The sequence below is a fragment of the Augochlora pura genome, chromosome 2 (genome assembly GCF_028453695.1).
Source record: "Augochlora pura isolate Apur16 chromosome 2, APUR_v2.2.1, whole genome shotgun sequence".
NCBI classification, from domain to species: domain Eukaryota; kingdom Metazoa; phylum Arthropoda; class Insecta; order Hymenoptera; family Halictidae; genus Augochlora; species Augochlora pura.
The window spans coordinates 13,793,812-13,806,017 of record NC_135773.1 but is presented as its reverse complement, the minus strand read 5'-3'; the positions used below and the strand labels follow the sequence as shown (position 1 = coordinate 13,806,017).

Sequence of the window (12,206 nt, the reverse complement as noted above, 5' to 3'; positions counted from 1 at the left end):
CAGTTAGTTCACAAAGTATGTTTGTATTTTTTGTGACGATTTATATTAATATTTATAGAAAATTAATAGAATTAAAAGAAATTTACTAAGTATGAGTAATTAAGATAATTAGATAACAAAATTTTTGAGAAATGTTATATTTTATATATTAAATATTTCTGTTGTATAGGAAAAAATTATTGAACAAAAATATATTACTAAGTTGCACTTCGTTATGCAAGATAGAAAGGTTCTTTATCAATTACTAAAACTTAGAGTTTTAGTATAAAATAAATTAACTTTACCTCTTGATGTTACCAAATTGAATTAAATTTTTCAGATAAATTTCCATTTCTAAATACCCTTCTTTTAGAGAGTTTGTTTCTACACTATTCCATATAGTACTCATGAACAAAGAATAACATAATATTGCAGTTAGAAAAGCACGTATTACATTAAGTCCAATGCTCACAGGTACAGATGCAATACTACAATCAAGTCCCATAGACCAAACGATTGGAACTATTAGTATACTAGCTAATATTAAGTACCAAATACGTTGGCGACGAACAATCCTTAACGAAGTTTTACATATATTTATAGCGGTCTTCAATATTTCTGCAATGTCAGCATTCGTTTGTTGAGACTGACTTGACGGACCTGAATATTAATTTATCATTAAATATTTATATAAGGAGCTTAATATATTACTAAACTTATTATCTACACTAAACTTATTATCTTACTAAACTTATTATATTAAGTTATTATTATCTTACCAGGACTAACACTCAAGGCAGCCATAACAGCTTCATGATCAGAGTAACTAAAATCTTTGTGAGGTACTCGTACTAAGAAAGGATGTTGAAAGTCTTGTACCTCTACCTATAAATAATATATTGTTGATAATGCTGAACTATAATAAGAACTCAAATGCAATGCAAAAATTTAACATACTTTGTATAACTTTGAGCTTAAATACAAAATATAATCTATACGCTTTCCATCGGGGAGTAGTCTTGCAACTTTAGAACTAGTATAACTGTTATTGGCACACTCATTGGTTCCTAATTTATTTGAAATATTTGAGCAAGTGTCAATTAAACCAGCAACACCACAAATGATTTTATAAGCTAAATCTTGTGGTTCTGTATTGAGGTCGCCTCCCAATATTACAAAGTCAGCTCCATCACAAGTCATTTTTATAAACTGGGCAGTATCAAATGCTTGTAAAACTCTATGTGCAAGGTACTCATCATTATGCTTACAATATTCTGCATGCAACTAAAACATTAAACGCATTGAATTTACTTTTAAAAAGCACACAAGTGCAATAGTTTTAGTAACTATTCTTACATGCGCAGTATAAACATTAACATTCATATCATGAATTTTGAGTCTGCAAAGTCCAACACCCTTTCCTCCAAACCAATCTCCGTGGTGTATCTTGTGAACATATCCATTTAAAGGCCATTTATGAAACATTACATCTTCAATGCGATATTTTGATAAGATACAAATTCCTGATCCAAGAACACCACTAGATGTGTAATTGAAAATTATTTAATAAAACTACAATTAATATCACAACTTAGCGCAAATACAATAGATACTCTCTTATTTGAAAGTTAATTTTGAAATATCCTGATACCAAAACATTCTATTATCTAAAAATCTCATTCGAGTTCTCTACTAGATAATGCATCTAAATAGTAGAATGATTAAAATAAATGTTTGGATAATTGAGTCTGTATTGCACATACTTCAAGTTCGTTAGTATTATGTTATATAAAAACGTTATTTATAACATACTGATAAAAACAAACTGATAATTACCTATAAAAATAATGCGAATATGGCAGTTGCTCTTGTGTTTTCGCTTTAATCATTTTAAAATCATTCGGAGACCAGACTTCTTGTAAACAAATAATACCATAATCCTCACTAGCTAATTTGTCAGCAATTGCTTGCATACGGTTTGTTCTATCCTTAGAAATGTATGGTATTCCCCTGTCATGGGTAAAATATTAAAAATTAATGAAACAAAGCGAAAGAAATTAAAACAGGGAAAAATATGTAAAATACTACGTTAATGAAATCTGAATACAAATTATTACAACATAATTACTCACCAACAATTTAAAGTTAAAATTTTTATAACTACTTTGTCTGGCATCTTCCACGAATGTTAAACAGTATTAAAGCAATTGGGGATGGTGTTAAATTGACATATGTTGACATGTATGTACATTTACTGAATACTAAGCATAAAGTAGAGTACAACATTCTAGATTAGAAGGGAAACTTTGATCATAAGTACGTATTTCTGTTCTTGTCTTCGATTTGAGTGTATTACATTTTACTGTGTACCCAATCCGCAGTGAATCCTGTCTTAGCATTAAATTATCAATCAATCAGAGCAAAGCATTTTTCTACTCTTCTTCTCGCTAACGGAACGTGCTGCGGCCGGAATGTCCTGCAAAACTTGAGGTATTACTGTAACAAATAATAAACAAGCGTTATGTATGTAATGTTGTGTATACATAAAAGTTTGTTATATTATAGAATTCAAGAGTTTTTTTTTCTTCCAATTTAAGAACTTTTTTATCACCATCATCTCACTGCGTATACAACTCCACACAGTTATTTTAAAAACAGGACGGCAAATGGTTGAGAGAGATAGAACTAAACCTGCTTTAGACTCTGGTTTAAACCTGCTCTATATTTAATATAAGTCTACATTAAATCTGGTATAAACCTGCTCTGTATCTGCTCTAAATTTGCTGTAAAATGGAAATAATTAATAACGTCAAACATACAAAATGATGTTTAAAGCATTGCAAAATTTATTTTGCTCGAGTGTCGAAACATTGCTTACACACACACATCCATTTGAAACATATTTCAATGTGCATTTAGCATCGTTTGCAAATTTGCTGGAAATTGTTGTCGCGAGTCTCAGGCAAGCTAAGCTAAATTGGTTACCGTGTAACTCATTTCACGTATGGCTGTGCTGATGTCGTGCTGAATAAGTTATTGCTATTTGTATATATTTAGTCAATTGTTATTGTTTTCATAATAATGAGTTATTCAATTTATAATAAACCTTCTATGATTTTATTACAGTAATAGACCCTACTACTGTAAATCCTATCTTAACAGTAAATCGACAGCCAATTACAGCAAAGAAATTTCTATACCGCCCCACGTTAATGATTAAAGCTGTGGCCTGAAGATGTGCCGGAGTAGACCCATTACTGTACTATTACGTATACTTTGTTTAAGAAATCTTTCCTATACTAAATTAAAATAAATAGCAATAAATAAATAAAATCATATATAAGAAAATTATATTGGAGGTTGAGATATAATACATCCATAAACATGTATTGATGATCAAAACGGGTGCTAACTAAAAGTTGCTAATCAACTACGAAAGTCTTAATTTTATAATAAAAACTAATTGAATTATATTAATATTCTTCTAATAATCTACTTTTCAAAAACTTAAAAAATGTTTTTAATGACGAATAGTGCTTAAATTATTAATTACATTAGTTATCAGCAAGTAGTATATACATATATATATATGCAAGCAATCTTATTTATGTATGTATGTAGATAGAAATTGTTTAATGAAGGACGTGGGAATTAAGCAGAATGAGAAATACATATGCAGATATGTAGTGTCATGTACATAGAGTGCATATTCAAATAAGTCATTGCAGTATAGTAGTATGCAATATGTACCTCAAGTTTTCAAAGCTCTGTAGCCGCAGCGTGCTCCGTTAGCGAGAACAGGAACAGAAATTGTTTTGCTCTGATTAGCTGCGAATTCAGTGATATGATAGGATTCATTGTGGATTGGATGAGCAGTAAAAAGGCGGGGTTGCTTGCAAAGGTTAAGGGAAATAGAAAAGTCGTGCAAAGCCCAAGATATTATTATACATACATTTACATTGTACATAAGTGTGTGTAGTTATATGATACTGTGTGTGCAGGGTTGAGTGTTGTTGATAGGATAATCATCTTATGTTTTCTACTGGGTGGGTGGAGTATTAAATTGTATTAGGTTTTCAATTCCATAGATTTGTAGCACAGTTCGACATTGTGTCAAAATGTGTTAATTATATTGTGGATTTCTTAAAATATTTCATTTTCCTGTAGAACGGTATAAGTTTTGAGTACACTTAAGTTACTAGGTACTGTAACCTCTTTAGAGGTAAGTAACATTACGAACCATAATTATTCTATAATACTTTTTATCAGCAATCACTCATGCACAATTACTCGCATCTACATACAAATTTCACGCTTGTGAAAATATAATTAGGTTAATGATCTTAAAATGTCAGTGTAACGTAAATAAATATTTTACTTAGTTGTATTTGTTAACAAATAAATAACTGTTTGTTTTTATGTAGGTTTATTTTTAGACTGAAATGACTACTGATAAAGTAACTTTAGGTGATGCGTTATCTAATGTTGATGTGCTCGATGAATTCACATTACCAGATGAACAGCCATGCATTGAGGCACAACCGTGTTCTGTAGTATATCAAGCCAATTTTGATACTAATTTTGAAGATAGAAATGGTTTTGTTACGGGAATCGCTAAATACATTGAAGAAGCTACAGTTCATGCAAGCTTGGTAAGACTAAAAAATAATTTGATGTAACGAATGATATTTATAATAAATGATGAATGAGAGACTAATATGCTAATAAACATATTTATTTTAAAGAATGAATTATTAGAGGAAGGGTTGAAACATGCTGTTATGTTGTATACATGGAGATGCTGCTCTCGTGCAATTCCGCAACCAAAATCAAATGAACAACCAAACAGAGTAGAAATTTATGAAAAGACTGTAGAGGTATTAGCACCAGAAGTAAATAAGTTACTTAATTTTATGTATTTTCAAGTAAGTATTTGACATCTTTCTCTTTTTCTTATATAGATTTCTGTGTACATATAATCTTAATAATGTACTATTTTCTAGAGAAAAGCAATTGAAAGGTTTTCTGGAGAAGTAAAACGTTTATGCCATCATGAAAAAAGGAAAGACTTTGTTTCTGAAGCGTATTTGCTTACGTTAGGAAAGTTCATTAATATGTTTGCAGTTTTGGATGAATTGAAAAACATGAAATCTAGTGTGAAAAATGATTATTCTACTTATAGAAGGTAATTTTCATCATTCTAAATTACTATCTATCGAAGGTCTATTTGTTTGATTGTGTTCTTTTATTTCAGAGCTGCTCAATTTCTTAAAGTTATGTCTGATTCCCAAACATTACAGGAGTCACAGAACTTATCAATGTTTTTAGCTACACAAAATAAAATTCGTGATACGGTTAAAGAAAACTTAGAAAAAATTGCTGGATATGAAGAGCTGCTTGCAGATGTAGTCAACATATGTGTCCATATGTTTGAGACTAAGATGTATTTGACTCCAAATGAAAAACACATGTTGGTAAAGGTGATGGGATTTGGGCTATTTTTAATGGATAGCGATTTGTGCAATATCAATAAATTAGATCAAAAGAAAAAATTAAAATTAGATCGAATTGATAGAATTTTTAAAAATTTGGAAGTTGTACCACTATTTGGTGACATGCAAATTGCACCTTTTAATTACATTAAACGTTCCAAACACTTTGATGCTTCGAGATGGCCATTATCTTCTTCATCAAATAGTATAAGCCCACAAGCAGATCTTATGGTACATTTGCCACAGATCAGAGAAGACCACGTAAAATATATTAGCGAATTAGCAAGGTAACAATATATTTTGATGTATCTATGTAATACTTGCAAAAAACCGTAATTATTAAAAAATTTTGATACAGATACAGTAACGAAGTAACTACCACTTACAAAGAATTTGGCAGTGACATCGAAAATAGAGAAACTGCTGAGTTAGCTTTACGTGGACTACAGTTACTTTCACAGTGGACAAGTGTAGTGACAGAACTTTACAGTTGGAAGCTTCTTCATCCTACTGATCACCACATGAATAAGGAATGTCCACAGGAAGCAGAAGAATATGAAAGAGTAAAATATATTTTAAATTAATTATAAATGTCGACAGCATGTTGTATATTGATGTATCTTTTTCGATAGGCTACACGTTACAATTACACAGACGAAGAAAAGTTTGCTCTAATAGAAGTGATTGCAATGATTAAGGGATTGCAAGTATTAATGGCACGTATAGAAACCGTTTTCATTGATGCGATACGTAGAAATATATATGCGGAGTTACAAGATTTTGTACAACTTATTTTACGAGAACCACTTCGTAAAGCTATTAAAAATAAAAAAGATCTTATCCGAAGGTATGTATAATATTGATACCTTTGTCATGAAAGTGCCTTTTATGTTGAATAATTATATACAGTACATCCATTAATTAAATTGTTCATTGTTTTCTTTTAGTATAATCGTATCTGTAAGAGAAACTTGCGCTGATTGGCATTTTGGAGTAGAGCCATTAGGTGATCCTGCTTTAAAGGGGAAAAAAGACCCTGACAACGGTTTTGGTATTAAAGTACCACGTAGGAATGTTGGTAAGGCAATTATTTAAAGTTAATTTACCTTTATAACGTTGTGGAGCTTTAATCTTTTTTATAAATGTTTCTTTTAAGGACCTTCGTCAACTCAGCTTTATATGGTTCGTACTATGTTAGAGTCACTAATTGCTGACAAGAGTGGTGGGAAACGTACTCTAAGAAAAGATATTGATGGCCAATATCTTGTGCAAATCGATCAATTTCATAAAACTAGTTTTTATTGGAGCTATCTTTTGAATTTTAGTGGCAAGTGGAATTAACTATAATTTATTATAGATTAAAAATTATAATTATGAGGAATTTCTTTTCTTTCATTTGTATATGCTGTAGATTTAAATATTCACTTGTATCTATAATTGGATATTACAATTAATTATAGTGTAGTATGATTATAAATTTTAATTACGATATTATATTTTATTAATATATTCTTTTCCTTTCTTTTTAGAATCATTGCAAGATTGTTGTGATTTGTCTCAATTATGGTACAGAGAGTTTTATCTAGAAATGACCATGGGGCGAAAGATACAGGTAATTTAAAAATCCTTCTGTATTTTTTACTCTATGCGCGAAGATATGCAAAACATATTTTAAGTGAAAAATGTCGATTGATGTCCTTATTTTGTTTATCTTAATATGTTTTTGATAAACATATAAGTAATTTATGTCTTGTATTACTACATAAAAAATACTATCAAAAATAGCGTTTTGTGTGCTTGATTTCATGACTAGAAATGCCAAGTACGTCACCAGCATAATGAAGAGTGCAGCGACTTGATCACCATGGAGAAACGTATCCAGGTACTCTGTTAGATACGAGTGATTGTAGGAACGTTGCTTACGCTTGTAACTTATTGCAGTATATAACCATTGATATGGTTTACTGGTTTTATTATTACTGCATTTGTCCATGTTGCAGGTTGCATTTTGTATAGATCTGTTCTCTGTATTTTTGACATTTAAATAATAATAATTTCAGAGTGTGGAATTAGTTTAAAGTTAATGTTGTCAATAGTTTATGTACATACTTGTGTCTGTATTTTGTAATAGCTTTTAAGACAAATTTCGAGAAATATGTTACGAAATATTTGCACGTTTATTTAACACAAGCACATTACGCAATGGAAAAAGAAGATGAAATCGGTTGGATTGCACATTCAATTATTAATGTGATTTCAGCTTATTATTTTATATGTAGCATGCATTAAGTGATGAAATCAATGTATATTTATGTAATGGTAGTATTCTTGAAGTACATAATAGTTTTAATGTTGTACTTTTGCGTATGTACAACTAGTTCGTCTACTTATTTTATTAACACTTGGGGTTTGTAATTAGTAGAATCTCGTAATGTTCTGCACTAATGTCAATGTTAATTCTTAACAGTTTCATAGTTTATTGACACGTGTTTCAGTTCCCTATTGAGATGTCTATGCCATGGATATTAACTGATCATATATTGCGAAGCAAAGAGCCATCAATGATGGAGTAAGTTTACTTAATATTTTATCTATGTATGTTTATAAATATATCATATATATATAATAACATTATACCTTTAGATATGTTCTGTATCCACTGGATTTGTATAATGATAGTGCATTGTATGCACTGACAATATTCCGTAAACAATTCCTTTACGACGAAGTAGAAGCTGAAGTAAACTTATGCTTTGATCAATTCGTTTTCAAGCTTAGTGAACAAATTTTTGCTCATTACAAGCAATTAGCCGCAAGTATATTGCTGGATAAAAGATTCCGAGTAGAGTGTGTTGCTCTTGGAGCATATTTACTTCCATATCCTCGTGCCAATAGATATGAAACGCTATTGAAACAAAGACACGTACAACTATTGGGAAGAAGCATCGACTTGAATAAATTGATTACCCAGCGTATTAACGCGGACATGCAGAAATCATTGGATTTGGCAATTAGTAAATTCGAATCTGGTGATATTACAGGAGTGGTAGTAAGTTACATGAATAATTTACTCTTTTAATTTTAAATTCAAATAAAATACACAGGGCGAGTCACCTAAGGTTTTTAGCTAAAATATCTCTGGTGTTTTTGATGATACAAGAAAAAGGTGTAAGAAATGTTTTTCCAAACAGTAATTAATTTTAGAAAAAAAATTGGCTGGAGTGTTGTACAGTAAAAATTAAAAATAGTAGACATATTTTACATGAAAACCCTAGGTAACTCACAATGTATATATAATTGTAAAATTTTGCATGCTTTAGGAATTGGAAGGACTTCTACAAGTTAATCGTCTTACACATAAACTTTTAAGTAAATGGCTTGCGCTGGATGAATATGATGCAATGTTTAGAGAAGCCAATCATAATGTATTAGCTCCATATGGGCGAATCACGCTTCATGTGTTTTGGGAATTAAATTATGATTTTTTGCCAAATTATTGTTATAATGCAGCAACAAACAGGTACAATATTATTATTAACCTTACAGTAAAATACTGAAATTGAGTCTCATACTTGAAATACATTTAACAGATTTGTAAAATGTCGAGGACTTCAATTTGTACAGCCAGTTCATCGAGATAAACCACCACAAATGTCGCATCATTATCTTTGGGGCAGTAAACAATTAAATTTAGCGTACAGCACACAATACGGACAATATTCAGGATTTGTCGGACCGCAACATTTTCGAACAATGTGCAAGCTTCTTGGATATCAAGGAATAGCAGTAGTAATGGAAGAGCTTCTAAAAATTGTGAAGTCTTTGATTCAAGGAAGCTTACATCAATTCACTAAGACCCTGATGGAAGCAATGCCAAAAGTTTGTAAACTTCCCAGATATGATTATGGATCTCCAGGTGTCTTGGGGTATTATCATGCTCAGTTGAACGATATTGTACAATATCCTGATGCAAAAACCGAACTCTTTCATAATTTCCGAGAGTTTGGCAACACAATTCTGTTTTGTCTTTTAATGGAACAAGCCTTGTCACAAGAAGAAGTTTGCGATTTGTTACATGCAGCACCGTTTCAAAATATATTGCCTAGGCCTTACTGTAAAGGTACGATTTTAAATTTGAGAATGACATACAAACAAATATTCTAACGATTATATTTTCAGAGGGTGAAAAACCGGAAACTAAGCAGAAACGACTTGAAGCAAAATATGCAGCCTTGCAGATCGTTCCAAACGTAGATAATCTAGGTACAGCTAAGGTAAATCATCAAAAATGTACATAGCAATGTGTAAGATATAATTGCACCTAATTATATCATGGTTGCGTGTATATTATTGTTACAGCAAGCAATGATTGCCAGAGAAGGAGATTTACTGACACGAGAGCGACTTTGCTGTGGTTTGTCAATATTCGAAGTGGTACTTAGTAGATTGCGTAGTTTCTTAGATGATCCTATATGGGTTGGCCCTCCTCCAGCAAATGGAGTAATGAACGTTGATGAATGCACAGAATTTCATAGATTATGGAGTGCGTTACAATTCGTGTATTGTATTCCCGTCGGAGAAACAGAATTTACTGTTGAGTTAGTAGCATACTTATGTGTAATAATACAATAGAATTTATTATTAAAGCAATAGAAACAACTATGCAATGTGGCTACCATTACAGGGAACTATTCGGAGAAGGTTTACATTGGGCTGGATGTGCTATGATAGTATTACTTGGCCAACAAAGACGTTTCGAGGCTCTTGATTTCTGTTATCATATTCTAAGAGTACAACGGGTAGACGGAAAAGACGAAAATGTTAAAGGAATCGTAAGTGTTCTTCTGTATAAGTATTTAGTTAAATATAATATTTTTCAGTACATTATGATAAATTGTATTTATTATGTTGCATAGCATTTGAAGAGAATGGTGGACAGAATCAGAAGATTTCAAGTATTAAATTCGCAAATATTTGCTGTATTAAATAAGTATTTGAAGAGTGGAGATAGTGATGCTTCAAGCGTTGAACATGTTCGATGCTTTCCGTCGCCCATTCATCCCTCGCTTGCTCATGCACAGCAGCAACACTATCATACGCCAGAATATTTACGTCAAATGAATCATCAATGAAATAACTTTTCAGGCAAGCATATTTATAATACAACATAATTAAGGCTGAGTTCAAATTTGTATGCAGCTCGTGTTTACGAGTAATAACGTACTGTAATAATAATTTGAGATATTTATTTAAGATTTTTTAAAAGTAAATAATGAGCAATTAATATATTGCATTGCATATTTTTAGCATATATGATATTAAAGCAGTAATATTTATTAAAACAAGTTATTTTGCTAAAATAACTTAAATCTTTTTTGCTTTTACAACATTTGAAGTCCAGTGTATTCTTTTGAGACATACAATATTCTGCTAAGTTGTATGTGGTGTATTACTATATAAATATGTTAGTAATATTTAGCATATTAGTAATTAATCAATAAGAATATTTATATATATTATTAATGTACGATAGTACTTTCATTATTAACCATTTTTCATGTAACAATATACAAATTTATTTGAAGATTTCAAAAAGTCTTCAAAATTAGAATTATCCAATTTTGTACTAAATTACAGATTTTATTAATTGTTATATAATATCAGTATTATTTATTCTAATTTATATTAGCAAAAATAATTTAAATTTCATAATATATCATGAATTCTTACAATTTGTTTATATCTTACTGAATTCTTATTTTTATAAGTTCATTTTACTGATTGAGTATAAATTACAAAGTGTATTAAATACATGTAATCACAATAGCAAATATAAAGGGAATTTTTGCTATTATTTAGAGAATCATTTTTATAGTATTCTTTAGTCAATATCGAATAAACTTTTATCGCTATCTAAAAAGTAAAAAAATGTATAATAAGTATCGTGTTGTAAATTACGAATTGTACAATGAGTGGTTTCAAATCAACGTTCCAAAGCGTGTACTTTATAATATTTTTAGAAAGATACACAGAACTATACAACTTTAAGTTTTGAATTCCTTTATTCCTTATCTTTTTGTAGTTTACTCTGCCATGCTTCAGGTATGCGATATACTAATTTAATTAAATAAGAAAAGATTAATTTATTGTTTTTATATATTGCGTACTAATATTACAGGCTCGAATTTGTATCTTTCCATTGTATACTACCACTGCAGGCGAGTGTCAAGACATACTGTACACCTACTACAATTGTATTATAAAATGATAATAATGAAAGTTTAGAGAAAGGATCTTGTACAATTTTCATATGTAATTTTTTAGAATATTTATATTTATACGTAATTTTATTGTCCTCTTTAAATACAGATAATACAGTGTTCAACCTTCAATATAAGTGTATGACAATTAAGCTATCATAGAAATAAAATTGTATATCAAAATATGTTGCAACATTTTTTGTGAAAAGGATTTCAATAGAGACATAAGAGAACCTAACCCGTTGCTGAAATATATTCTTGACCCAAAATTTGTATATCATCGCATATCTCTAGAAGTGTTCTATTTTTTTAAATTAAAAACAATTTAAGTTTACCCCCACTGATGAACTTATGGCGCTTCTTGTAGCAGAATCAAATTTTTTTATCTCCGTACAGCGCCAATCTACTTAGTGAGAAAACTTCCAAACTGTTCGTCAAAATTACTTACAGCTGATAATTTTAAAAACATTGCAGA

General features: G+C 30.3%; 2 protein-coding genes across 5 annotated transcripts; one reads left to right on the top strand and one right to left on the bottom strand.

The window, feature by feature from the left end:
* Positions 1 to 10: 10 nt before the first annotated feature.
* Nsmase (neutral sphingomyelinase) lies at positions 11 to 2,251 on the bottom strand. Its single transcript, XM_078190329.1, has 6 exons — positions 2,112 to 2,251; positions 1,816 to 1,989; positions 1,336 to 1,519; positions 937 to 1,263; positions 759 to 864; positions 11 to 639 (listed from the first exon to the last, which is right to left on the bottom strand). Exons 1-6 carry the CDS (start codon positions 2,153 to 2,155, stop codon positions 281 to 283), a joined length of 1,194 nt encoding a protein of 397 aa, XP_078046455.1. The 5' UTR covers positions 2,156 to 2,251; the 3' UTR covers positions 11 to 280.
* Positions 2,252 to 3,958: 1,707 nt separating this feature from the next.
* On the top strand, positions 3,959 to 11,969 carry Sra-1 (Cytoplasmic FMR1-interacting protein Sra-1). 4 transcript variants are annotated; one of them, XM_078193046.1, is made up of 20 exons: positions 3,959 to 4,201; positions 4,404 to 4,631; positions 4,725 to 4,904; positions 4,983 to 5,164; positions 5,234 to 5,758; positions 5,830 to 6,034; positions 6,104 to 6,318; positions 6,419 to 6,549; positions 6,628 to 6,798; positions 7,001 to 7,083; positions 7,285 to 7,353; positions 7,967 to 8,040; positions 8,115 to 8,520; positions 8,792 to 8,991; positions 9,062 to 9,591; positions 9,651 to 9,745; positions 9,831 to 10,069; positions 10,156 to 10,303; positions 10,388 to 10,616; positions 11,650 to 11,969. In XM_078193046.1, exons 2-19 carry the CDS (start codon positions 4,422 to 4,424, stop codon positions 10,601 to 10,603), a joined length of 3,879 nt encoding a protein of 1,292 aa, XP_078049172.1. In that variant the 5' UTR covers positions 3,959 to 4,201; positions 4,404 to 4,421; the 3' UTR covers positions 10,604 to 10,616; positions 11,650 to 11,969. The 4 variants fall into 4 exon arrangements, 3 of the variants coding, with proteins under 3 accessions (XP_078049172.1, XP_078049161.1, XP_078049183.1); XR_013494994.1 differs by having other exon boundaries at positions 3,960 to 4,201; positions 10,388 to 11,573; XM_078193035.1 differs by having other exon boundaries at positions 4,416 to 4,631; positions 10,388 to 11,969.
* The last annotated feature ends 237 nt before the right edge of the window (positions 11,970 to 12,206 follow it).

What these genes read in the sequence shown, in the direction of transcription:
- Nsmase (XM_078190329.1), bottom strand. Translation starts at nt 2,155, where the DNA reads ATGCCAGACAAAGTAGTTATAAAAATTTTAACTTTAAATTGTTG. An exon ending in ATTTTAACTTTAAATTGTTG is followed by an intron (nt 1,990 to 2,111) that starts GTGAGTAATTAT and finishes TACCCATGACAG; the next exon opens with GGGAATACCATACATTTCTA. An exon ending in TGCCTTGAGTGTTAGTCCTG is followed by an intron (nt 640 to 758) that starts GTAAGATAATAA and finishes ATTAATATTCAG; the next exon opens with GTCCGTCAAGTCAGTCTCAA.
- Sra-1 (XM_078193035.1), top strand. Translation starts at nt 4,422, where the DNA reads ATGACTACTGATAAAGTAACTTTAGGTGATGCGTTATCTAATGTTGAT. An exon ending in GATTATTCTACTTATAGAAG is followed by an intron (nt 5,165 to 5,233) that starts GTAATTTTCATC and finishes CTTTTATTTCAG; the next exon opens with AGCTGCTCAATTTCTTAAAG. An exon ending in AAGCAGAAGAATATGAAAGA is followed by an intron (nt 6,035 to 6,103) that starts GTAAAATATATT and finishes CTTTTTCGATAG; the next exon opens with GCTACACGTTACAATTACAC.